Source organism: Netta rufina (assembly GCF_964035555.1).
Source record: "Netta rufina genome assembly, chromosome: 3".
In the NCBI taxonomy this organism is placed as follows: Eukaryota; Metazoa; Chordata; class Aves; order Anseriformes; family Anatidae; genus Netta; species Netta rufina.
The window spans coordinates 105,587,116-105,615,033 of NC_140125.1; the positions used below are offsets into that span (position 1 = coordinate 105,587,116).

The 27,918-nt window shown below is 46.4% G+C and overlaps 1 protein-coding gene across 1 annotated transcript; it reads right to left on the minus strand.

Moving 5' to 3' along the window:
* Position 1: 1 nt before the first annotated feature.
* ADAM17 (ADAM metallopeptidase domain 17) lies at positions 2 to 27,918 on the minus strand. Its single transcript, XM_084283540.1, has 19 exons — positions 27,716 to 27,918; positions 19,785 to 19,917; positions 18,151 to 18,284; positions 17,128 to 17,216; positions 14,961 to 15,129; positions 14,204 to 14,334; positions 12,705 to 12,794; positions 11,480 to 11,593; positions 10,814 to 10,958; positions 10,150 to 10,238; positions 8,096 to 8,248; positions 7,440 to 7,639; positions 7,055 to 7,158; positions 6,305 to 6,439; positions 5,564 to 5,694; positions 4,866 to 4,944; positions 4,088 to 4,176; positions 3,485 to 3,541; positions 2 to 2,038 (listed from the first exon to the last, which is right to left on the minus strand). Exons 1-19 carry the CDS (start codon positions 27,834 to 27,836, stop codon positions 1,679 to 1,681), a joined length of 2,523 nt encoding a protein of 840 aa, XP_084139666.1. The 5' UTR covers positions 27,837 to 27,918; the 3' UTR covers positions 2 to 1,678.

The following is a 27,918-nucleotide window of genomic DNA, read 5'->3' on the forward strand; positions in this document are numbered from 1 at the left end:
CTCTTGTTTAATTGGCTTTTTTTTTTCTTTTAATATAAAAAGCTTTTATTGTATTGGGAATTAAATTAACTAACTCCTCACACGTGTGCTTCTCCTGGAATCAAAAAAAACCAACAAAAACCAACAAAGGCAAACCAAACAAACCAAAACCAGTACACAAAACAGGAGCTAGCCAGGTAGGAATACCGTAAGGCACACGTTCAAGTATTAGTGTAACAAGATCCGGGGCTGGGAAGGCAGAGACTCGGGCAACTCTCTCAGCACAGCTTTGGTTACTTCCCATCACGTTTAAAAACACAAAGGCTTCCCCCACTGTGGTTCCTACGTGGCTGAGCACAGGTTTGTAAGTTAAAATGGGGCTGCTGTCGTTCACGTCTCGGGTCAGTTTGATTCATTCATTATTGTGGGAGAAAGCAGGCAGAATTAAATGCTTCCTTGCTGTGGTGACAGCTGCTCTGCGGCTCCCCTGTGTCAGTCCAGCTGCTGCCAGGCTAAAACATCGCTCAGCTCCCAGCCCACAGCCCCCCCGGTACAGAGCTCCAACCTTCTGTGCAGGTACGCCGAATTAGAGGGCACCACCAGGTACCTGCTCCTAGCATCGCATCGCAGCGCCTGCGTGGGAACTGGAATTCCTAACACCTCCTCAGTACGTGCCCTAGGAGTTTCATCAAAAAAAAAAAACAACAAAAAACAACACAAAAAGCTTTGTTAAAGTCACAATTGTTTTTAAACAACCGTGCTCCTGCAGTGGAGTGTGGCATTTTCTCGTTTCTTTAGCAGTAGGGGCTTCCAAAGGCCATATAAACCCTGAAAGAGGAGGCTCAGCTCTTTGAACAGCTTGACGGTGGTACCTCAAGAGAAACATTTCTGCACTGAAATGACTGTAAACAATTCGCTGGAACAGTTCCCATCTGCATAAATGATTTCTCCACTTACACTTCTTCCTTTTCACCACTACCTGCAGCACACACAGCTCCTGCTGTAGGAAAACCATCTCCCTGCCACAAAAACACCAGGCAAGGCAACCTCACAGCGAGAGGCAGAAGAGTTTCATGCTAGAGGAGCTCTTCTGTGCACTGAATAAGCTTTAACCACCTCTAGGAGCCGTTTTGTTTTTGTTTAAAGCTGTATGGAAAACTTCTGGATTCGGATTGTGCATCTCAATTAGATGCCGTTAAGCCATGACTGCTTCCTTACTCTCTGTTTGTTCTCCAGGCACCTGTAATGTTTAGATGCTCCAACGAGCTGTTCCGTCAGGAACGTGCTGCAGTGTTTTGTTTTGTTTAAAAAGCCCCTTAATTTCGGCTGTCAGTGCCATCAGACTACAAAACATTAAATTATATAAAAAAAAACCCACAAGGCCGATATACACAATATCCAGGAGGATATTCGGGTTTGCACCACAGGTTGAAGGAAATGTTAGAGGTCAAGAAACCAGAAAAAACAAATCCAAAAAAAAAGCTTTCAAAAACAAGCCACTTTTAGTTTGGATTTTCGCTTTTTAAAAAGATACAATGCTCTCAGAAACGTAACGTAAGGAAGGTCATACACATGACCAGCATCTGCAGTAGGTCACTTCCTTATTTCCCCCCGCTCCCTCACAAAAATATATATCCATATAGATCCGTATTTATAGCAGTGAAATGGTTTCAGATCCCGCCGGGCGGGCAGCGGGGCGCTAGCACTCCGTCTCCTTGCTGTCCACCCGGTTCTGGCGCTGCAGCTTGAAGGACGCCGCCTTCTCGCTCCTGGTGACGGGGTGCTCCGTCAAGTCCTCGAAAGATTTGGCGGCCGAGCTGCTGTTGGGGAAAGGGTCCTTCTCGAAGGCGTCCTCGTCGACGTGGGAGTCGGTGCTGGGGTCCTCCTGGATGGTGTCCATGCGCTGGTGGTCCTGCTTGGGCGGCGCCGCCGCCGGTGGCACCGCGGCCAGGGGCTGCAGGGGCTGCAGGGGCTGGTGCCGGCTGCTCGCCTGCGCCGCCGGGAAGGGCTTCACGATGCGCACGGAGGCCGAGTCCAGGCTGCTCAGCATCTCCACGTTCTGCAAGGGGGAGAAGCAAACGGCTGCTAGCTCAGGATTCATTCAATTTGTTCAACTGTTGATTCCTGCTTCTGTCTGAGCGTGGATTGGGAAATACCCGGAGATTTCCAGGCGTGAAAAAGCCCTACAGACCTTAGTAAATGCTAATAACGGGTAAGGGAATGGACAAGGGAGTGCCATGACAAGTAGGGTAAAATTTTCAGATGCTAACTAGTGAGTTTCTGAGCTGCTCAATACTCAGCAGGTCCAAGAGAAGCTGGGTTTCTCTGTTAAACCTGTTACTGGCGCAAGGAGCCCGAACTTCTGTTCAGTATTAAGCCAGAGGAGAAGATCATAATTATCCTCTTTGGTAAAATCTATGCATAAATAAATGAATGGTTCTATTTTATGAAGTATTTTATGATAACTCATTCTTTACCGAAAGGGTTGTGAGGCACTGGAACAGGCTGCCCAGGGAAGTGGTGGAGTCACCATCCCTGGAGGTCTTTAAAAGACGTTTAGATGTAGAGCTTAGGGATATGGTTTAGTGGGGACTGTTAGCGTTAGGTTGGAGGTTGGACTCGATGATCTTGAGGTCTCTTCCAACCTAGAAATTCTGTGATTCTGTGAGTACAGCTGCAGCCTACAGCCAGATCTGCTTCTGGAGCGTGTTCTTGCCTGGATCCAAGTGCACAGATTCAAGGTGACTTCTATGGCATAAGAGGAATTATGAGGGACCTGAGGACTCGAGCTAACATCACCTCTGGTTACACGCACGTAGCTTACAGGGGCAATTTGCCTCATAAGTCTGGCTCCAGGATGCTTCTTCCAGCAGCTGAGGAGCTCTGCAAGGCTCCTTTCCCCCTCCCATTACAAAAATGACATAAAATGACATCTCCTTAACGCTGCCGCAGTTATTAATAAAAATTGAGCTGTCAAAGCACCAGACAGGATGCCCAAAAATCTCTGCCAGAAGACGCCTCGAGCTGGACTGTAATTAAAATTTATCTCTGCGCTTTTCTGCTCTTCCCCTCTCCCAAATCAGCCTCTGCACTGCGAGACGTGTCACCACCTGCCACGTGATGGGTCCTTGCACCAATTTTTCTATAAGTAAGTGGAAAGCCTCAGCACGCCCCGCCGCTAAAGGCCCCGCAGCAGAGACACCACGTGCTGCAGAGATTTTTCTGCTTTGCTGAGCTTTGCTGGGAGCAAGCACCCTGCAGCGGGAGCTGAGTGACCCGTGCCGGCGGCTTCCTGCCTCGGGGGCTGTGGTTGGGGTGAGGAAGCTGCCTTGTCACCAAGGTCAAGGCCCAGCTCTCACAGGAAGGAAACACCAGACCTGCCACACCACGGTGCTCGGTACATCAAACACCAGCTGGGGCAGGAAAGCAGAGTTTCCCTCAAATCGGTGTGTCTGGCCCCAGCTGGAGGCGGGGGCTGCAGGACCGCGTTCAGGCAGCGACTTACACTGGGGCAGAACAGAGACTTGGTGTTCTCCTCGTACTGCTTGTCCAATTTCTTGTCCTGTTGGGAAATAAACACAAAGTAAACCAAAGCACACACACACACAGTTAATTTCCCAGACGCAAACAATGCCCCTGTCCCCATTTCCCTGCAGGGACACAGCGGGGTTGGGGCTTTCTTCCCCCTTCCTTCCCATCCGCCCCCCGTGCTGAGCTCACGGGGCAGCAATCCTCTGCCCTAACCCCACACCACGTGCCCACGTTCGCAGTCACCGTGACCTTTCTCTCTTCACCCGTGCACTCAACCAACACCACTTCCTGCCCCGGGTGTCCCCACAAATTGTGGGCTAGAGAAAACTTTGATGCAAGTCATCAGAACGATGCTTGGGCAGAAAAAATCTGCCTAAGGGAGAACAGGAACGGCTCCAGGAGACAGCTGGAGCACGGGGCTGCTAGAGCCTGGCAGAAATTAGCAGGGAAGCTCCCTCTGAGCTTTCCTAAAAGCCTCCCATCTCCTCCTCCCGCAGACATTTGCCATTCACGAGAGGAAGGGCGCTCTCCTACAGCTCAGTTCGATAGAGCAGTCATCTCCAGGCAGCTCACTCACCACGCAGTGCACAAGGATGCTGAGAGGAATCCAGAAGAGCAAGGAGAAGACGAGCACGGAGCCCACTATATTATCTGCGAGGAACTTCCCTGGGAAATCAGTTCAAATCCATCAGTGACTGAGCAAAGAGCATTTCCTGACTGTACACACAAGTTCCCTTTCCTCTGCAAGCCAGCTCATGGGATTTCTCAGGTACAACACAGGCTGCAGGACCAGCCCAGCATAATGCAATTGTTTTTTTGCCTCTTTTTAAGCATATTTGATATAATTTTCTAAAATTATTATTCGGGACCAAGGAGGCATGCGTACCCTCACCAGCCAGTGGCTCAGGCACGCAGCTGGAGGTGGTTTTATTAAATGAGAAATGAAGTTCTCCTTTCCCAGCCTGCTGACATTTAAATGCCACCAAGGCCTACTTTACCTCTGCTGTGCTGCAGCAAGCTGACCCCTAACAAGGCCGCTATTTCCTTTCCTCTCGTTGCCCTACTTACTGGTTCTTAGACAAGAAGCTCGCTGGAAGGGCTGCCACCTCTTTCACAAGCTTGGAAGATGAGTAGGAAAGAATGGAGAGGAAAAATGCAAAATGCTCCCAGCCCTTCAGCCTCAAAGGCAAGACCAGTGTTATCTTACGCAGAAATACATCTGGATTTCAGAAGCACAGCTACAAACTACCCTGGCGTACAGACGAGCAAAACCAGCCAGCTAGCTAACCCCCCCTGTGGTTTCGAGCTTCGTGTCAGGAACTGAAAACCCCAAAGGCTGTGGTTACACATCTCACCAAAGGTATTGATACTGAGCTGGTCTATGAAATCCCAAAACCGTTCGATCACGTCCTGTACTTGCTTCTCACATTTGCCCTGCAAAAGTAATAAATAAATAAATAAATAAATAAATGAAACTCATCTTAGGCTATGTAAGCATTAACTACTTGCTTCCTGGAGGGGGAAGAAGAGGCAAAGATTGCAATGAAATAAAAACTGCATGGACACAGAAGCACTTCACACACATTCTGAATAGATTTACTCATTCACAGCTTCACTGCTCCATTTTTATTGCCTCTATTTTGCCTCCCACGGTAGGGGACACAAAGCTGAGGTTTCTGGAGAGGTTTAAGGACTGGAAGCCAAAGTTCCTACTTCCCACACCAAAAAGGTTGCAGCTCTCAGGCACTGTTGGATACAGACAGGCTTCCAGATCTGGCCGTGCTGATTTAAAGGCAGCAGAGCTTCAGCCCTGCAGCAGAAGGGCTGCGGTACGCCCTCCAAAATTCACGCCTGCCAACACCCAGCTCAGCTCAGCTCAGCCAAGGGGCCTGCAGGCTGTGGCCAGAACCGGCCACCGAGACAGCGCCAGCCAGATCTTCGTCAGATTGCTTCATTTTAGCCAAAATTAATTGGGCTGACGTGCACGGCTGCAGTAGCAAGCACTGCTAACCCAGCTGAGCTCTTTGTCATGCTGCCACGCAGGAGCACTTACGTTGGTGTCGCAGAAGCCCACGGTACAGGGCTTGCCCTTGCGCAGGAAGAGGAACTGGTCGTTGGCGTCAACGTACGGGACGCAGCGGTCCTGCTCGTCGCGGCAGCACACCTTGCAGGAGTTGTCCGTCTCTGTAAGAAACCCACAGGCTCCATCATCAGCCCAAAAAACCCCAAACCGGGCAGATGTCCCCGGGCTGGCCCCGTTCCTGCCCAGCTTTCCCATGGGGAGGGCAGGAACAGGCAAGGCACCCAGTTTTGGGCACCCCAATGCCCAACTGAAGCAGATGCCCCGTTTGGGTTATTGGGGGACACAGTAGGACCAAGCTCTGCCAGCTGATGCCCCAACACCGCAGGAATTAACTGCAGGTGAAGAGATTCCACTTGCTGGAGGCCACATCTGTCCAGAAGTCATTTGGCAACTCCTTACGATCAGAGGACAGCCCAGATTCTCCCTCCTGCCTGCCTGTGGCTGAGGAAGAGGAGGGTGGGAGCACCCTCTCCTTGAAGCAGGGTGCCGGCCGTACGTCTCATTTAAAATCCTCAACCCAGGCCTCCAGAGGACAGGAGGACATTCACGTTTTCCAAACAAAAAAGGACTTTTCCAAGCAGAAAACGCCAGCCCTGGAAAACCAACAGCTTAAACACCAGATTTTTTTTCTCCAGAAACCCGAGAGGGCCCCTAAATTCCGCTCCCCAAGGGGCTCTACCCGAGGAGCAGAGCCGGGACCCTTTGACCCACCGTTGCAGGCACAGGAGCGGAGGTTCTTCTCCCTCTCGCAGAAGGGGACGCACTCCCCGTCCTTGCACTTCCCCATGTCCACGCAGACCGTGTCATCCGGGGCGTTCCCCGGGGGAGGGCACTCGCTGCTGTTCCCTGCAGGTGGGGGCAACAACGGCAGGGTTAGAGCAAAGGGCAGAGCACCTCGGGGTGAGAGAGAAAAGGGGAAAAGAGAGAGAAAAAGCAAAATCCAGACTCATCCCAGGGAGAACTCCAATAGCTTTCTCTTAGCTTTCAGCAACTCGGGCATTTGGGCACTCTGGAGACCAAGAAGATCCTGGAAGCCCCATCAGTGAAGCACCAGCAGCCCTGCCTTGTCGTCTTGCCTCCAGAAAAGATTATGAGGAGGAAGGAAACCAGTGGGGAAGTGAAGCAGAGCCGCCATAGAAAGGGTGGAATCACTGCAAGGTTCAGCTCATTCCCGTCCCCTCCCCGTGACTTGCCCTGTTCTTTTTGTCTTAAAGGGGAAGAAAAGGAGGAGGGGGGGAGAAGGAATCACCATTCTCCATGTTCTCCTGGGCAGAAACTCACCAAACAGCTCCTGAACTACAATGAAACTCATTATGGGGCGATTTCGTGATGCTCAACTGCTCTCTAAAATTAGTTGTCCCGGATGAACAAAGGGCGCTAGTCTGGGAGCTGACCTAACAGGACGCTGAGCCCGGAGCACTTGGCTACAGCTGGTGTAGGGGAGGCAGAAACATGTCCTACCCGTGCAGAAAGACTCTCCTTTACAAGTGGCATTTATGGCTTCTTGGCATTTCTTCTGCGCGCTTTCGAACTGGCAGCCTTTGCAGCAGGGGCTGTTCCGATCGCTGGGGAAACATCAACGTGAAAGGAAGAAATATTGAGCAACTTTTCTTTTTTTTTTTTTTGTTTTCCAAAGAAGTACGGGCATGGCAAAGTTTTACTACTGTATTTTGTGCTCTCTTTATCCTTCACTAACGCAGGAGTGCCCTCAGCACAACCACACGCATTAAAATTGAGGGAATTTCTTGCTAAACAGGAGTTTAGTGAGATTTATCTCCTGCAGCAGGGTGCAGAGCCGAACCGTTCTCTCCCCGTGCACCAGAAGCTGCAGCTCCTTTCCCCTCACCTGCACTTGGCACCGTCCTTCAGCTTGCAGTCCGCGGAGCAGCAGGGATCAGCCTGCTGGTGCAGGAGGCCGGGATCACACTCCTCCCCCTCGTCCACCCTGGAGTTCCCGCAGACTTTGTTGTTGCGCTCCTTGAAGCACTCCTGGGCCTTGATCTCAATGGTCCTATGGATGGATTTTTTGCTGCAGCTTGAGAACATCTGGAGAGTCACGAGGGGAAAGAGCAGCACTGAGGAGTGAACCTTGCTGTCAACAAGTGCATCTCAGACAGTCCTGGCCTCCTCACACCTCCAAATTCTGGTGTCTCGGGAAGCAATGATCCCTCCATGCTGACATTTTGAGAGCTTGGAACGATTTTAAGGTAAGAAAATCACCTGGCTGATGACTTGCTTTCAGGAGCATTTGGCCACAGCTGATTGCAAACAATTGATTGCAAACACTACTGGGACACGCTGTGAACTCCAGTGAAACTCAGAAAGCAAAGCTCATCTTGCAGAGAACCCAGCTGCATACAAACATCTTTTCTTTTTACGCCTGATCTGTTTATTCCCATCTGTTTCAGCCTAGAAGAATCATTAGCTAAACAGTCTTTCTGTGCAAAGGATCACTGATCACGTTGGAGAAGCGTGTGTGGAAGCAAAATTATGCAGCTTTACCTTATTGTTTTCATGATCTCCACTGACAGCAATGGGATACATGACGTATTTCCCTCCCTGGTCTTCAGTGGGGGCACACTCTGGCAGACTGTCAGGATCGTGCTCTGCTCCGAAGTTATGTCCAAGCTCGTGCGTCGTAACCAGGTCAGCCTCCTTTTTTGAAGAGTAAAAACAATGATTGCTGAAAATAACCAGTCTGAGCAGGACAGAAGAGGCGATCCCAGCTACTTCCAAGCCACCTACAACTCTCAGATACGCTTAGATGGAAAAGGAATTTCTCCAGTATCATTTTTTTTAGAGGTGGGGAACTAAAGGCAAGTAAAATTACGGCCTGATTCCAAAAGCACATTCCAGGACTAGGTCTGACTGCTAGAGCACTGTTAGAGGCAAAGTGCTGTCCTGGGATACCAGTTCTGTTTTGTTTTCAATGCAAAGCAGATACTCAGAGTATCTAGATCTGATTTTAAAAGGCATAAATAGAAAGTTCAAACCAAAAACCAGTCCAAACACACACCAGCTACCACGATTCGTCAATCTCTTGCTCCAACTGATCTTGCCATTAAAATAATTCCTTCTAAATGGACGATTACATTCAGGCTGCTGAATAAGCTCCTCTTTTGCACGACTCCTAGGAAAGGCATCCACAAACGCAGCCCAACGGGGGTGAATTCCCAACATTTTTACACGGCAGGACTCCTGCCAAGGACCCCAAATGAGTGCCTCTCTGCACGGCCTCGACCAGCAGGTGGTGTCGAGCTCTCAAGGCGACAACCACAAAGAAAAGGAGCACAGAAATAAAAGTTAACCACAGGGAGACTGCGTGGTTCACAACAGAGAAATAAATTGGGTGAGGAAACGGCCGTTTCTGCTCTCTTCAAGCACGGGAAGGACTACAGCGCGTTGCGTTTGGGGGAGGGTTTTAAGCAAAATTTTTTTCTTCCTTTTTAAACCTGATCAGACGCTGTGCAAAAACCCTCCCTGTGAAAAGAGCCCGTGCGCACCTACTGCTGCATCCAAGCTTCGTGCCTCCTGCTGGGAAGACGTCAAACTCCAGCTCCTTTGTCAGCCAAGACAGGGCTCCAGCTTGGAGACTGAGCAGCAAATGCAAATAGCGTGGCAACAGCTCAGAGCTCTTTGTCAACATCCCTCGAACACAAAGCTTCACTGTCTTCTTTTTTCCTAGCTTCTTGACAGCTTCTGTGCCAAGTTTTAGCCCACTCACCAATTATGAATTCCATTTATAATCGGGCTACAGCGATGCACAGCTGAGAAATCAGCAGAAGGGAAACGTCCAACTACAAAAATGTGGGAGCTGCACATGCAGGCACTGCTCTGGTGTCTTTACAAGAGAAACAAATCCCACGTTCAGGCCTTTCTGTCTTTACCGCCTCGTTAGTGATGGAAAAACTCCAGATAGCATCAGTTTCCATCAGTATTAGCACTAATAAGCCCTGCCTACTCTACAGTTCTCTGCCCTATTCATACAGACACACAAAAATCAGGTAGAGGAACTCCATGAGAAGGTCCAAACTAACCTCCTACTTTGCCTGCACTACTTTCACTGTTCTACCCTGCACGTAGAACAGGCCCAGCATTTCTATCTTCCATCTGCATGCTGTAGATGCATACAACAGCACAGACATATTTTGCTTTCTTTCAATCAGCAGACTAATTGTATACTTGCTGTAAGTCTACCTGCTGTGTAATATTTCTTGTCCCGTTTGAGAATAATTTTTTAAGTAAAATACATTTAATTTTAGGATATCAAAATCCTGTTTGTAGTTGGATAACTACGTCTCCTATTAGACGCTGGCTACATTTCCCCATCCCTGCTCTCAGTCAATTCAGTCTTCAGTTGCACTCAGCCCTGACTCTCCTTGTCAAGAAGGACAAAAAAAAAAAGATATGGTCTCTGTGACCTAGATCCTTGTCCCCTGGGATTGGACTCAGCCTGAAAGCCAGCAGCTTGCTTCTGACAGCACAGAAGCTTGTCACAATCCCGGAAAACACCAACAAACACGTATGTACTGTACTCCAAACGTTCATTCTCTTACCTTCGTGAGGATGGTTTTCCCATAGTTCTTGGTGCTGGTTAAGCCACTGTTCAGATAGATGTCTTTCTTTGCAATCTGACTGTAATAAGCTAGAGAGGTGAGAAAGAAACAAATCGAATTGACAAGCGTTTTTCTCAGTTTCAATTTTTTTTCCCCTTTCTCTTTCTTGGAAGTGGCTGTGGGACTATTCCTTGTTTGACAAAATGAACAGCTTTATTGTTCTCACAGACTCACCAGTCAGCCTCTTGCCAGTTTTTTTTTTCCTTGTTCTTTTTTTTTTTTTTTTTTTTCAGTGGGAGCTCTTTAAAGCACAGCACAAACAGCTCATGTACAGCAGTAAAGGGGATAATACAAGAAATTTCCAAGACAACAGCATCTGCCATTCCAGAACTGTTGCAAGATGCACCCAAAGTGGAACTTCGTCTAGCCAGCCTGCAGTGGCTTTCACAGAGCTTGTTCAATCCAGATAGCCTCGTGACTTTTCTTCCCTCCCTTCTTTTTCCAGCTCCAGCCAAGAAAATGGCCATCTATTCTATCCAAAAGAGCCACTAGAGACTATGCAAATAACATGTCATGATCCCTGAAAGCTAGAAGAGGATTAAATATAAGTTAACAAAAAGTAGGTTTCTACCCACAATTAGAAAGGAAGAAAAGGAAGTCTTGCCTTTAGGACAAATGCCACCGTGGCTGTTAGGTCTGGGAGAGCCAACATAAGCCAGTCCAAGCGTTCCCATATCAAAATCTTGATATGTGAAAAGATGAGCAAGGCACACGTGAGCTGCTTTCTCAGCGATATCAAAGCTAAATTGCTTTAAAGGAAAAAAAACAAACAGTGAGATCTCTGTAAAACACTTTATGGTGCATATCAGATATCTATAAACATGAACATTTATCTAATGAGGCAGGCACCTTCTGGTTAAGTTAGGAAAAAGCAGCTGTTGATCTGTCCTACAAACGTGAAGGCAGTTAAAATGAATACCCAAGCACCTTGTATGCATTTCTTTACGTAACTTGTCTATTCGTTTCCCCTTTTTCACATAGAGGGGAAAACCAACTACGCTCATTTGATGCAGGTCACAAGGCAGTCTCAGGGCCAGATGTCCCAGCACTGCCTTTTTTGACTCAAGCAACACATTAATTCCAGTTGGTGTGTGCTCCATAATCACACAAAGAACCCCCTTACCATGGGCTATGGGGCACATCAGCTAGTTTGACTCTGTGCAGTATCTACCCAGCATGTGAAGGAACTAACAGAGTTTCATCTGTGACTACAGAGCAGCTGTGTGAGTAATTCTCTGTGAGGGACAATTTTTCAAGGGTTACCACCTACCTCTAGCAGCATTTTCACATCCCAGGCATCCTTCTTATCATCGGGATAACTTTTTGCCATGTTGTAATGCTTCTGTCCAGGTTGCACTTGATTTGGTTCATTGTGGATGATAATCTACATTTCAAAAAGGGCGACAAAATAACAGCGAAAAATTTTGGTCAATTTTATGACTACAGAAAAGTTTTCAATGCAATTCTAAATATCTCAACAGATCTGCAAGCAGAAAAAAATCAGATTCAGCATGCTCCCAATGTTAAGTTTTCAGCCTGTTAAGTTTCCAGCCTCTGCTAATTAAGATACACTAACTAGATCTTAAGCAACTACAGCTGCCATTTTAGAACAACAAAAGTTGTCACCGAGATAGTGTGCTTTGAGATGTATGCTAAATCAAAATCAACACAAAAACAAACAAACCTTAACAAATACAACCAGGATTTACATCATTTACATCTAGTATAAATAATCCCAAAGCACCACAGAGTTCTAGTTAACCAAAACATACTTTAAAGGATCGCTGCTTTCCTGGTAGCCTGGAATTAGTGCAACCATGTTGCTTTCCCTCTCCAGTCCCCACCAATTCTCTCCTTCCTTGTTCCTGGAAAGCCTTGCCCAGAAAAAGGGCAGCTGGCTTGTACCATGAGAGCCCCTGTATGCCACATGACAGTTCTTGCAGAACTTAAAGCAGATGGACTCATTTTTAATGCAGTTTGCCAAATTTCTATGTGCTAACTTCCAGGAGCCATCATATAAATTGAAGCCACTACATCCTCTACATCCAGCTGCATCTATCTTCTACACTATCACGATATTACGCTGTTTAAGTGCAGTCAATAAAGCTCTTCAAGCAGGATTTGTGTTTTTTCCATCTGTGTTTGAGAGCTAAGCATTAGCCAAAGACAGAAACATTAAGTATATGTCTAAAGAATATGTCTGACAGAAACAAAAACGGCTCACGTTCAGGAAAAAAGCACCTCTGAATTGCAATTACATATAGAAAGATGCTCCTTGAGAATTCCCATCTCAAAAGCTGCAAGGAACTAAGAATGGACATGCTGTGTCAAATCAACACCACCAAAAAGAAAAGCACTTTTGGATGCAGTTAATAATGCAAGATTTGGTTATTTTAGCTCTAATCCAGATAAAAAAAAATCAGAAACCCTGACATTTAAAATATGTTCTTGTGCTTTCAGTTGGAAACCCTTTGCACAGCTCAGTGAATTCCTACCTGCTCTATCTGGATGCCATAGCCTTTGAAGGCCCCGTTGTCCCAGGAAGTATTTCGGTAGATGTCATCTACTCTGTCTATCAACTCAATCTATGCAGGAAAGAAAAACAAGTTATTTAGTTCTGAGCTTTTGTGTACGGAAGTTCAAGATGCCCAGAGAAGCTGCAACATATTTATCTCAAAAACACTCGCTTCAAATTAAAATTGAACCTCCTAAAACACAACAGATGTATTCACTGATCCAAAACCAACAGCGCTTGGATCCAGAGAACATTATCAAATATCCCTGAAAATTTTCCGTCGTAAAAAAGCAGCACAAACTTTGCTACTTATCACTTTCATCTGTGTAGTGGAAGAGATAATGTTAAGAACAAGATATCTTGGGAAACACTCTGTCCATTTCGCAGTTTTCCAAGTTTCTTTGAGGGGAAGGGCAGAGGGAACTGTTTTTACTGCTTTGTTTTAGCGCTACACTTAACTGACCCCAGGGCTTTCTTCCCTCTCCCAGACAGTAAACTATTATTTTTCTCATTATGGTCCAAGTACAAGGTTCCAGAAAGTCTGTCGTCAGTGTTCACAATCAATAGCTCCCTTTTCGAGCTGCTCTCATCTTCTTAAAAATCACCTTCTCCTAAATATAGACCATCAAAATTGCTCAGAATGAAAAATGACATTCACAGACACTCAGTAATAGCTTGCACTTGGTTTTTCCAATCACCGTCCTGTTTACAGCACACATCAACCCTGAGAACACAACGGTAGGTGAGCCTGGAAGAATCGTATGTCAGACGCTGAGATAATCACATCTCCGAAAACAGATGAATTAAGGCTCTGTTACCTGGGGAATGTAAACATTTCTGGGGACAGAAAGGTCAAAAAGCCAGCAAAGATGGAACAGAGTGATTAGCATGTCAAAAACTCAGGCTCAGAAAGAGGCTCTTGAGAAAGAACAGATCTCCAAGAGTGGTTTCACTTGTTTTCATCTCCAGTCCCCAAACCCATACTCCATTTCTGCTGTGGGGCTGTAGGCAGGTGTTCTATTTCATAACCACACTTCCAACCAAACTAGCTGTCCACTGAGCCTATTTCTAATTTTATTGTTCTGGACAGAGAATCCTGGAAGAAGTTAAAGTAGTATACAAGTTGTTTTTGGCTCCCATGCGAACTTTAAATGTGTTTGGACCATTTATACCCAAATTCAAAGTCTAGGAGATTGTAGAAAATGAAAAAAAAAAATAATCTTTTTTTAGTTTTTAGGGAGAAAATAGGATAGCTGCAAGTAGTATGCAAAGGGAAGGGATTTGAAATGTAAGGACTATTTAACTGCAGTATCACAACTACAGAATATTTTAAAGCATGAATTAGCACCTCCCAAGATGAAAAATACACAAGCATGATGTAAATACACCTGCTGTAGAAAAGCAGTATAAGCAGTTATAACTATGAACCATTTTTTCCCCATTTACTCCAACAAATTGTAACAGGGTGTATTTACTTACCAAATAGTTTATGGTAGTGCTCTCTTCCCCCCGGCCCATGTACTTGAAGAAACGATGATCTGCCACTACCAACATCTTGCACGTGTTTTTGGAGCTCTCTGGGATGGCTCTTTTCTTCCGGGAGACGCTTGCTAATGTCAATGTTTAAATACAAATAAATAAACACTCAGTGAGCCGTCTATGGCTACGTCTATTACCCATATTTAAGACCTGAGCATGAGTCTGGATGGGTTTTGGTTGTTTTGTTTTGGAGGGAGTGGGGAGGGCACAACTCTTTAGTTTTGTCTTCATAACAGTCCTCAAACTTGTTCTAAGGAGAGGAACATGTAGTAAGGAAATTGAGTTATTAATAGATTTACCTACAAGGTTTTTATGGTTGTCATCTCAGTCCTAACTCTCTTGCTCCTGTCCCTAGTCATTATCCCCATTCCTGCTGATGCAGTAGAAAATAGAGGAAAGAGGGATTCACAGCTCTCAAAAACTCATCATAGCTCAAGCTGGATTCACGGAGTGGCCACAGATGCCAAACAGCTCCCAGGGCACAGAAGAATAAAGTTGTTTGAACATTCACCTTAAAAAGCCTACCTACACTAGTGACAAGTTCCTTCATCATTTTGGGTTTAGCTGGTTTTTCCTCCAGTGACTTTAAAGAGTTAAACTACATGGGACAACACAAATTATTGCCTAGGTCGTGATCTTACTTGCCTACCCAGACAGAATTCAAGCTTTCCAAGGTTCTGCCCTCCCAGATGCTCACCTTCATTTTGCTTGCTATCTTCCAGTCCTTTTGGCAACAGCTCTTCTTCGTTCAGCTTTAAATAACCACACACTTTGGGGGACTGCAATCGTGAGAAGTCTTTAATATCTTCAGATCTGTAGACCAGCAGCCTTTCATCTTGCTCATTATCTATAAATCTCCACAGTGGCTGACAGCACAAGAGCAGCAGAAATGCAGGTAGTTAGGACCACAGTGAATGTAAAGACTAAGTAAAACATATTTTTATATATATACACACACGGCCAAATCTCCACAGCTTTGTGTGTACACATACACACATAAACTGGACTACAATGATTGAATGCCTGTAAATAAGTTTAGCAACAGAAGTACACTCCCAAGAAGTCAGCTGAATTCAACCATTTATGCTACATGGGCATCCAAAGACCTAAGGATGTCTTAACAGAGCAGCAGCAGCCATCTGATAAAGCCATCAAAGAGATTTTTTGTTCCCTCAAGAATAAAAGCAATCTGAGGAGGCATCTCGAGCTCCTCTGTTCCCTCCAGTGCAGTTCTAGGACTGGCACAGCTCAGGAGTTATCTGGAACATGCCAGGAAATGTGCTGACTGGAGGCACAAGTTATCTTCTAAGATAAGAGATGATCCATAAGTGTGCACCACAACACCACCGGACCAGACTCTTCAACATTCCTAAGTCGCTTACAAGTGAGTGAAAAATCCTCAAAAAAATCAAAGAAAACCTCAAAATTCCAATAAAAGCAAATGATTTCATAGCAATTGCATATAGAACATCGTTTCTTTCTAGTGCCACATCCCTACTATTATCTCGAAGTAACATCTACAGCACCCCCACCACACGCAGCCCACCCAGAGGCAGTTTTTTGGGCAAGGCCGAGCAGCCTAGACTCCAAGACTCCCCTGCAGACTACTTGGCTCTTGGTCTCCCCTGGGCTTTAGGCAGTGCTCTCTGAACTTCAAACAACTCTTTCTTTGTGATAGTTAACTATTAATTTCAGCTCACAGCAATAAGGCCTTGAAACACAAAGACTGTGCCAGGCCAGCAGCCACACTCATCTGTGGTGTAGAACTGAGGGCAAATACCCCATATCTTAGGGTAAGGCAGGAGGGCATTAGGGATTTACATGAAGGCCCAGCTTTTCCAAACAGTGAGGGCCTTGAAGTAAAGGAAGGCTACAATGGTGCATCCTTGTCCTTATATTACCTGTTGGGAACGTCCTCTGGCACCTACTGACTCTGACCACACACAGGCATGATCTCAGGGTGGTTAGGGGCCAAAGCTGACCCCCTGTGCTGGGTTTACGTGGCGAGGTTTTTGTTAGCAGGGGGGGGCTGCAAGGGTGGCTTCTGTGAGAAGAACCCACAGGCCACATTAGAAGAATCTGAGGCCACATTATTCTTGGACCACAAACACTAAAACTGCTTTCAATCACAAACAGCTTCTACATGCTCTCGGTGCAAAGCACAAGTAGAGTGGTTTGGGGATTCCAGTCACATTTTTGTACCAGTAGGACCGGGTTTCTCAGGCTTACCTCTAATTCTGAACGTCTTCTGGTTTGGAGACAATTGCAATACCCATCTAACACTTAGCCATAATTACTGTTATTGAGCCATTCTAATACAGCTTGTGCCTGGGAATGAACTGCTCTGAACAAGTCATTAGGATAGTCTTTAATTTATTTATTGAATTTTTTTTTTAAACCAATAGTTTAAAACAACACAATGAAAACGGGGAAAAACGAGTGAGCATGGGAAAAAAGGCACATTTTTTAAACAAAGCTCAAAGAATGGGAAAAAATCCAAGACCTAGCAAAGGCAAAACTTCAGAAAGCTCAAACCTCAACTCTGCTCACAAGTCTGCATTGTTTGTTGTTCTGAAGGAAGTGATCGCCACTAATTACTAACGTTATCCATCCCTGTTTCGAAAAGGCCGATCTCCTCCCCCATACATCTAAAATATGCAAATGTGACAGAACGGCACTCACTAATAAAAGTCAACACAAAGCCAAATTGGTTTCACATGTTTCTGCCACCTCCCTATTCACCACAAAACAAACACCACCACCAAGCCTAAATTGAGCTACAGGGGTGTCACTGTGACTAGCTGGAAACACCCACAGGAGAAAGAGCTGATTGTCTGAACGCTGCTGTCAACAGTAAGGCATACCTCAATATTGTATTCTTCTCCATCAGTATTGATCCTTACTGTAAAGTCTTCATCCCCAATATGTGCCACAACCTTGGAATTATGCTCCCCTTCAAAGATTAAAAAAACAAATCAGCTCTATTTGCATGTGTTCCTACAAAGACAACAATTCGTTTGTTTGTTTTTTGTATTTCAAGGCAAATTAACCTCCTCAGTCTCTGGAGAACACTACAATGAGCAGTTTAAAAAAAATAAAAAAAGGGAACCAGCACTCTCTCTTCAGCCTTAACTTCCCAATGGTCATAAGCATTAAGTCTTGGATTTAACTGCTAATTTTCAGGTAGTGTGATGGCTCTGGGGATTAATAAAAGGACACAGAATATTCCTGCCAGCATAAGCAGCCTGGATCCTACCCCTATCAGCCAGCAATTTCACGGCGTCAGCCTGCATTCCAGTGGAAGAGGCTTTCACCACATCACAAGGGCGACATAAAAATCAAAACAACTTAGCGGAAGTATTAATGGCAGACTAAAGTGGAGCAAGACACCCCTTCCTTCCAGAAAAGAATCCCATTTATCCCATAATAACCCCCAAAGAATCCCATTAAAGTAGTTTAATATAATGATCTGGGCACCACTGCATCACCACTACCTGGGTTTTGCATTCTGTGACAAGAAGTATTGAAACCCCAGATTCCAGATGGAATTAAAGCCATTATTATCATTTCAAAAAATGAAAAATAAAATCACAAGCTGCTGCGTGGGCAAATTTTATCCTCATGCTCTGCCAAACTACATAGAGGAGCCCAATCTTAGGAGCTTGCTGCAATAGATTAAAAACAAAAACAAAAAAACAGCAAAGCAACAACAAAAAAAAATCAACAAAAAACACCGCCAGAAAAAAAGGAGTGGCATGAGAATAAGAATAAATTCTCCTTATTTATCCTAAGGATATTTGATGAAATGAATGCACTATACCATTTACTTTGGCCAAGGGCCCAGCTGTGTGTTCTCAGCACTGACACACAGCCGAGTCCATACTAACCAACGACGTGTCCAGTGAAAAAGTCTTGCCATTGAACACGGTACTCCTTTTCCTTGCCTTCGCCATCCACAATTAACGCTTGAAATTTTTCTGAAAAGTGTTCAGCAGTTGCAGTTAAGTATAATTTAAAGTGCCTGTAAAAGAATTTACTTTCATTTATTCTTAAGCAAACTACACACACGAGAGAAACAGAAACAGCTTCCATTTTACTGAGGGTCCAGAAGAAGTTAGAAAGCATTAACTGTGATAAGCAAACTACAAAAACATGGAGTATGTAATTCATAACTGTAAATTTTTAGTACTTTATGGAGGATTTTTAAAGTGTTAAAGATGTTAAACAGATCCACAAGACTCATGGTTTGCTCACGATGCACCTTCTCCATATGCATTCAAGCAAAACCAGACACTGCTAACGTATCTGACCTAAAGGCAATCAGACCAGGGAATCTGTTCACCTGTTTTCAGTTAAATTATCTTAAAGCTCTCGTTTTCTAACAGAATATGGTCAGAAACCAGAAGCAGAAATCTGAACTCTGTAGATTTTTGTGTGTCCCAAAATCTCAAGGCTATTGCAAAGAAAGAGTGGAGACCAACTCAGGGAAGGATCCACGCTGGCTCTTGCCTTCTATGGTCTGTGGGTCAAACATTTTTGGTACGTCCCTCTGTAATTATTCTGCAATCAGCACTGGCAGCATTGCAAACTATTTGGTGCAGGAGAACCTCACCATGAAGTCAGGGTGCACGAGGCAGGGCAAGACAGGGACAACCAGACAACATCTGACCCTGCTAACCTTTTATAATTGCTACTTAAAAATTAACCCCCAGCATTTAGAGACAAAAAACCATAAATACAACTTGCACAACAGCTGCAGTTGTAGGGGATGGCTGGAGGAAGGCTCATGAGAACAAAGTAGACAAAAGATCTCAGTGGAACAAAGCCGACCTACACTTGTTAACACAAAATGTTCTTCTCACCTCCCTCCCCCCATTTCAAATTCACAATTTCAGCACTCAGATACCCGTAAGGGATTTTTATAAGACTGAACAGCATCTCTAAAACTTTGATGTCTGCTTTCTTCACCACACTTCTCCCCATTTCCCGAGTGCTTGTAATTCCTATTTTGTTAAAATAGGAGTGTTTTAATCAAATGCAGAATTTACACACAGTAGGAACGGGATTAAACCTCTAGGTGGGGGGGAATATCTCTCAGGGAACATGGCACGCACCCTCCCCAAATTGAAGGCAGAGATTTTCAAGAACCAGAGGACAGTCAAACATGACAGCGTTGCCAAGATGAGGTAAAAGCAGAATCTGTCCCAATAAATGGAAATAACCTACACGAAACTAAGCCTAAGAAAAAGATCCAAGATTAAAAAAAAATAAGAAAAAAGCAAGAGAAGTCTTAGATGAATGGCATTTCAACAAACAGAGTGATACAATGGAACCTGATACAGTTTTGTGTTTCCTCTCAGTCTCTCTGAAGTCACTCCACAGCCATGCAGTTCAGTAACTTAAAAAGAAGTGGCCAGTCATGGCAGAAAACACAGTAACTATGTCTGAGTTTGGAATTGTGTATTGTTCATCACCAACTGAAGGAAATGTTATGCTATTTCACTGCTGATGATTTAATTACCTTTGCAGGGCTGAGAAACTTAAGAGCCTCTCTACGTGTGTCTCCGGCTGGAGGTCTCTCTTCCTCAGCGAGTGCTGCTGGATGCTGGACTGAGAAAGGATGTCGTAGTCTGAGAGCATGGATTCAACCGTGGCTGGAAAAACAACAGAGAAAGCATTGGAGTTTCAAGATCCTTCAGAAAATGCACACATAATATGGCAAAATTGAGCCTCCTGTAGCAGGATCACAGTGGGCTCCAATTTTAGGAAAGCCACTGCACATTTCTGTAAAGATGCATTTCGTGCAGCCAGGTAGAAATCACAGCGTGAATCGAGACGCGATCAGAGATGGAGAAACAGAAATTATTTCACCCCTTACAGCAGTTTTAGAGCAGCTAAGCTGTCTTTTTTACTGCTATGGCTGTGCAGAGCTGACGTCCTCCCTGGCAAACTCCTGGAAACCATGTTGGGGAGAACATTTCCCATTGCTCGGGGATGAACAGCTTTCCTACCACGCCTGCTGCTCCCCACTAATTTAAAATAGTTTAATTTTTACCAGGTTCACTGCAGGTCAGGGCTGCAGTTATTACCTTTCTGTCCAACAGCAGCCAGAAAATGGATGGCTGCATAGCTTAATTCATCAGAAACAACCAGGCAGGCACCTTGTAGGGGGCATCTCCAGCCCCTTACCATCACATAGACTCCTCTGATTTCCTTTCTAAGAACACGAAAACCCCTTCAGAGGCTGGCTTGTACCACCCAGCCACGTCACCTCACGCGTTTATTGGATTTGAAAGACACTCATTGCCATCACTTAACACCAAATCAGAGAATATCGAGGGTGGAAGGCACCTACAGCCCAAAAGAGCTTCTAGAAGCAGGAGTACCACTGAAGCCCTGGCCAGTGCAAGCACCTCACTTCGTATTTCACGAGGAGGTCGGCGGGGAGAACAAACCATCAGCGTGTGCCTGCTCGTGCATGCTGCAAGGAGGGAGCTTAACAAAACAAGAAGCTCCTCACCCCCCTCTCAGCCCTGCACGGGGCCACCCCAGCACAGGCACATCCTCCCCAGCCACCAGCCTGCTGACAGCGAGGCCAGACATCGGCGTTTTGGTGCCCCAGAAGCCACAAGGCAGCAGTTCCCAGGCTGCCCCGGCACGAGCCGCCCCTCCCCTGCCGCTCAGCAGCACAGGAAGGGCAGCGTGGTTGCAGTTTCCTGATTTCTGTTTACAGCCCTTGCAGGTCGAGAGCACCTGCAGTCGATCGCCGAGCTTTGGGGACTGTATGCAACAGCAAGTTTCCACCACCTCCCTCTGCGGCGTGGTTTTCCATCCTACGTGCCCAGCGCCTTCATCGCCTGCTCGCTGCTTCACTGCGGGGAGAAAATACCTTAATAAAAAAAGCAAGTATCTCTTTTCTTTAAAAAAGCACGAGGTTTCGCACTGCTTTCCACCCCTGCGTGCAAAGCACAGCCCCAAAACGGGGGAAACTCACGCCAAAAAAGCAAGGGGCTTTTCCCAAACCACTTTCCTGCGGTTCCTTCCCTTCTGTCCCCTCCTAGATCCCTGCATTCCTCTCTTTTTAGAGGACACCTCAATTTTATCCTGATATCCCCAATGCTTATTCATTTTTTATTATTATCTCGTGACAGCCAGCCTTCAGCTTATGATATCTTCTCTCTACCCACTGAAGGCACTCAGAAGCTGGGAAAGAAATTCGGTGACAAAGATGATAACCCCAAATCCACAGCTGGGGATTCCCCTGCTCACAACTCTGAACTCACCATTTTTTTCCTCCTTTTCTTTCACTTCATTTTAAGGCTAGAAGCCCACTACCCCCAGGCTTTGCAATTTCACCCAGGAAAGTCTCTTTTTTGGGGCAATTACGGGCCATCGTGCATTGCATCAGACTCCTCCACCAGCTCAAGAATGTGCTGGGCAACAGCTCAGCGGGGCTGGAAGCCACCGCGTATTTGTTAAAGAGGAGGAGGTTCCTCTCCAAGTGTTCAGCCACCAATCCGAATACCACTGGCATCTTCCTCCAGCCACCCTGGCTCTCACAAGCGTTCTTCTGAACTGCACTTTTCATTCAAAGGTTAAGCTTTTAGAGAAACATCAAGTTTTAAAGCAGAAGATGCGATTAATATCCTTAAAATCCTCCTCACAGTTGTCTGATGATGGAAAATAGCTCTGGTTAAAAATGTAAGATCCAACAGTATTTTAAGATGTTTCCTTCGGGAATTAGAAGTGACCACAAGAGGATCAGAGGAGTCTGCAGCACTGATTATGGGTATTGCTTCTCCAACCATCCCCACAGGAATAAAACCAGAAATAAATCTGGTGTGAAAAGGCAGAGGGATGGGAAGTTTGGCCTAGAGAGTAGTCCTGGGACGAGCACAGCGAGCACACTTGGAGGATTTTGCTGCGTGGCTCACATCAGAGGTGCCTCCAAGCCTGAAAAAAGGGCTCCAGCCTGTGTTTTGTGCCACCTGACTGACTTCCAACGGGTATCAAGCACTCAAAAGCTGGTCAGCAGCTCACGAATAACTCTTCTGATCCAGCTGGGCAACGACCAAATGGCCGAAGGGCTCCACGGTCTTCGTTAAACCATCCAGTGCTATTCCTCTGTCCACCAAAGCACAGCAACCAAACGGAGCCACCTCAGCTCCAACTCACAGCCTAATCCGGACCAAAAAACGCAGCCTGGAGCCTTTCTGACCTCAACCACCCGAGCTGGAGCAAGGCTTCACGCCTGGTGGCAGAGCTGCCCTTGTGCTTGCGGTGACAGCGGGTCAGGAGGTGATGCTGCCGTGCCTGAACATCTCCAGGAGCCTTCTCTTAGTCACCAGCACGGCGCAGACGAAGCCTCGGGGTACGGTTACGTGCTGGGAGGGAAGGCATGTGGCAGCCTCACGGTGTGCTCTGCCTGCAGCTTCAAACTCCTGCACACCCCTGAGGCTCGCAGAGGTGCCCAGCGGGGGATGCCATGGAAAAGCCAGCGAGCTACAACCCCCCTCTAGCTCATTTCAGGATAAACTTACTCACTTTACACTGCCTCAAAGCTTTTTCCTTGGGTAAAAAATCTATAATAAATATCCATAACTGTGCAAATTTGATTTAGAAGCCACACAGATCGTTAAACTGCTGTTTCTGGTTATTCTGCATGCAGCTGAACGCCCCTGATGGCTTCCACGTGTTACCTCAACCACCACCAACCTGGGCGTTGTTCTCCTTCACCGAGCACATCTTAACTGGGGACAGCATTTGTTGTTTGATCTGCTTGGTTTAGTAACTCCATCTGTCTCACCTGAGAAAGCAGAGAGTACTTTTTGGAGGAGAAAAAAAATATACTGCTCAAATATTGGTGTTACGAAAATAAGGAAGGTCCCCGGACTAACGTCCTCACACTCAAAGTGAAACAAGGGCAATGCAGCCACCCCGTCTTAAACCAGAACAGCATCATGTGATGTGATGCTCCAAAAAAAAAAAAACAGCCCCCAAAAATCCCACTGCTTTCGTACATCCTGCAGACACGAAGAGCCAAGTCACAGGATGCAGCCTTCTCTGGAAAGAGATCATTTGTCTGCCCCTCCCCAAACTGTCTCACTATTGAGTTTAGACACTCCACGCCACAAAATCCTGCTGTTTCCCCCCCAAAAAAAAGATGAGTTTGAGTGGAGCTGATTCTAGGTAGAGCCTAGTTACTGTCTGGGCTACCCGGGTGAGACCAAGCTGCTTCTCCCTGCCTGGCTGTGTTGCTTCTCCTTTGGGATATGACTTGGCACTCGCTCCGATGGGGCCTTCCAAAATTCACATCGCTAGTACCGAGGGGCAGAGCTTGGCAGCTTCAGCAGCAGTCTGAAAGATGAAAAATGAGATCCAGGAATGCAAGGATGCCACGTACTTGTTCAACGCTGCATTCATTGTGGATCAAAACTGAGGAGGTAGCTGCTATGGGTACCTCTCTGCAAGATCTGCCTTCTCCTCTCGCCCCTCAATCCATGAGCAATGTAGGGTAAAAATGTGAGTTTCAAGGAGAAAAAACAACACCAACAATTAGTGCATATCGACAGCTGCACAGGAAGACAAGGCCAGATAATGGGAACGGAGATTAGGGCATGAATCACACCAACATGGGCTAAAAAGTGGACAAGCTGCAGGCTGACCAGCAGCACGGTCACATACCTGCGAGGATGACAGCCAGCAGAACCACTGGGGTTGCAGAAAATCCCCCAAACAAGCAAGCTGGACAGTGGCACATGAATCCTGTAAGATCCCTATGAAAGGACGGCCCTTGATTGATCTGGGAAAGGGGCAAACTCCTGCAGTTTATTACGATCTGGTCGGTAATAGATTGATTAAATCAACCTGTTTATAGCAGATGTTAAATATAAACTTCTATCTCAGATATAAATCTCTACCGACTACTAAATGCATAATTAAATCCCGGTGTAACTTTAAGAGTTCAGTCAGGAGAACTCTGTGCCGAGCTGGCTGCGTGTCCCTTCTCAGCCCTTCTAACCTCAGAGCAGAAAGCCATGCTGGGGTTTCTGCACACACAAAAAGTTCCCGAGTAGCAGGAGAGTGAAATTGAGATGAGTTACTGCTGTGCTGCTGTCAGCCACTGAGGTGAACAGCAGACTGTATTTTTATTACTTGGCCTGTAGTGCTGCCTGGGGAAACCACTGCATCCAGAAATGCCTGCAGTGACTCTGAAATAATCCCACAGCACCCTGGGCTGGCACCACACGCTGCAACACCCTGCTGTTTGGCTTCGTGCTCTCGGATTCTCCTCCACGTGCTGCACTGAGACACACACCCGAACTTCAGCTTCAGGACACAAACTGCTAAGCTGGCTCCATCCGAAATAGCTGTCTAGCTTGAAAGGGTATTAAAATAGGGTAAGAAATGTTACCTGCCCCAGATAGTAACAGCTGCATTTCTTTCAGTTCCCTGCTTAATTTGTTTTTCCCTCTCCTTTGTCCTTGCTGAAAAAGTATGAACTTTCCAAGAGACGAGCAAGAAAGTTCTTAACCATAAAATAGCAATCCTTGAAACTTCATTAAACAGACTGCTGGTCAGAAATCTCAATTATTTCAGCCCAGAAAACTCAACCTCTGTGATTAAACAGAACAAATCAGAAGGTATGTTAGAAGATATCTTAGAAGGCTGAGCTGTGGATAAGATTAGGAAGACAGAACTCCAGCAAAAGATGAACGTAAAACCACAGGAAAGGAGGTGAAAAGATTTCAAAGTGCAGCTCGTCAAAGACATAAAGCTAATAATGGCAACAGCTTTTATTATAATGAGAAGAAGCAACCCAGATAAATAATCAAAGGGGCCTGTAAAAGAACTAAACTGCAAAGATGACCCCAAGAACGGATGCTAAAGGCCAGTACCAAAGGAGTAATTCACCTCTGCATTCACCACAGAAGAGACTAAGGTTTCCCAAAAGCTTGTCTTGACAGGATGAATCTAAAGAACTGCCTCCAGTTAAAGACTCAAGAAAAGGGGCTTTAGAATAAACCAATAAAATTACCAATAAGTCAACAGAACATGAATGTATTAACCCAAGAGTTATAAAGCACTGAAAAGATGAAACTGGTCAACTCCTAACGCTGGCATGCAAGTACGGTGCCGTTGGTCTTGCTCCTGGTGGACTGAAAGGTGTAAGAGCAGCACCAGTTTCCAGAAGCCTCCAGGTACCACACAGGGGCTTAATCATAAATCCACTCACCTGCCCTGCCAGATTGGTAATAACAACAGCAAAGTGTGAATTACTTGACTTGTGGCTAAAGAAGATAGTAGGGAACTGTCTGTCTTCCTCTGTATGGAATCAGTGCCTGTTTATTTGCTGTCTGAAAGGATGAAGTGTGTGGACAAGTAACATTATTAATCAAACATACCCGGATTTTAACAAATTTTAGACAAGCTCCCTCACAAAATGCTTCTATAGATTTAATTTACTGAATGAGACAACAACAAAATCCTTCAAGAAAATTAGTGTGGAGCAAGTGTGAAAAAACCCACAAGAAAAAAAAAAATCCTCACTATGTTTGTGACAAGCATTTCAGCATGGTTGAAAAAAAATTATCTTGGAGTGATGATTCAACAGCAAGCAGAGAGGCCAGAAAATTACTCAGAAAGAAAACAAAATCAAAAGCATTCATCACTACACTTCATCACTGTAAATCCACGGTAGCTTTGTATCATGAATACTACCTGCAGTCCGAGTCATGTATCTCAAATAAATAAAAACCCAGCACAAACAGAAAATGCACACACAAAGGTAACAAAGACCAATTAAGTCATGAACTTTTTCCTCATACTAAGAATTATTACACAGACCGAGATTTTCCCACTTGAAAGAAGAGCGTGAAGGAAATGAATAATTGTGCTCCACATTCACCACTGTTGGCAACAGAAACCACAGAAACAGACAATGTTCGGAAACAAACGGAAGAAAGGAGTTTTTCCTCCATGCATTACTTAATAAAATTGACAAGTTCTTAGTCCAGACGCGGTGGTACTGAGGCCAAAAATACAAAAGGCATCAGATAAAGCTCACAGAAGTTCACAGCAAGTGGGTCCTTTAGAAGGCTCGAAATCTGATGGCCCAAGATGCAAACTCTGCTTGAAGAAATCCCTAGACCTGCCTGCAGTTGAAGGGATAAGCTGCATTTGTTGTGTTTCTGTTGCACTTCCTGGAACATCCACTGCTTCCTACCCCTACCTGCTTCCTGCAGTGACTAATTGCTGTGGCCTGCACAGAACAAAAAGTCAACCTGAGGTGGGGGAGAGTGGGACCGAGGTACAGCCTGGATGACTGACACGATATCTGTCAAAGAGAGTTGAACAAAGAGAGGGGACTTGAAGCAGTCACTGTGGGCAGCACCACCTGGAGACATCACATCTGACAGGGTAACAAGCAACCGCTGCCTCTCACAGACACGTCTGCCAGTTCAGAGAGACTTTTGCTCAGCAGACAGAAGTTTGCAACTCAAAATAAATGCTCAGGTGCAAAAGTAAGGTTACAGAAGTAAAATAGGAAGACTATGTTCAGCTTTCTGGAAGTCACATCCAGCTCCGACAGCTTCCGTCTCTCTCTGCAATGGTGACACTTCAACCAGACCCACGAAGAGCAGTCTTTTACATGATCATCCTGCTCTAGCATAACACAGACTCCTGCAAGGAAAGCTCTTTAGCAGACCACCAGCATGAAGATAACGTGGACATCACCTCCTCAAAGAGGCTGACAGGCCCCAAGCACCATGCATCAGTGACACCTTCAGCTATGGAACAGTGCAGCCAGCAGGAGCAGGGAGGTGATCATCCCCCTGAGCTCTGCTCTGGTGGGGCTGCACTTTGAGTGCTGTGGTCAGTTTTGGGCCCCTCACTACAAGAAGGACATCGAGGTACTGGAACGTGTCCAGAGAAGGGCTACGAAGCTGGTGAGGGGCCTGGAGAACAAGTCCTGTGAGGAGCGGCTGAGGGAGCTGGGGGCGTTTGGTCTGGAGAAGAGGAGGCTCAGGGCAGACCTCATTGCCCTCTGCAACTGCCTGAAAGGAAGGTGTGGGGAGCTGGGGGTCGGCCTCTGCTCACAGGTAACCAGTGATAGGACTAGAGGGAATGGCCTCAAGTTGCACCAGGGGAGGTTCAGGTTGGAAATGAGGAGACATTTCTGCTCAGGAAGAGCGGTCAGGCACTGGGATGGGTGACACGGGGAGGCGGTGGCGTCCCCGTCCCTGGGGGTGCTCAGGGAGAGGCTGGGCGCGGTGCTTGGGGACACGGAGCAGCGGTGACACCGGTGGTCGGAGCAAGCGATCTGGAGACCCCCTCCATGCTCAACGCCCCTGCCGGGCACAGCCCCTAACGCTGTGCGCCTGACGGGTCCCGCACCCCCCCCCGACCCCATCCCCGACCCCGACCCCGCGGTCCCGCCCCTCCCCTTACCGTAGCGCTGCCTCTGCGGAGGGCGCCCCAGCGCCTGCAGCTCGCCCGTTGCCCCCAGCAGCAGCAGCAGCAGGGCAGGGAGCAGCCCCAGCCGCAGCCGCAGCCGGAGCCGGAGCCCCATGGCTCCCCGCCGGGCTCCCCTCGCACCCAGCCCCTCACGGCTCCCTCACGGCCCCCTCAGGCCGCGCCGGGCCCCGCCGCCA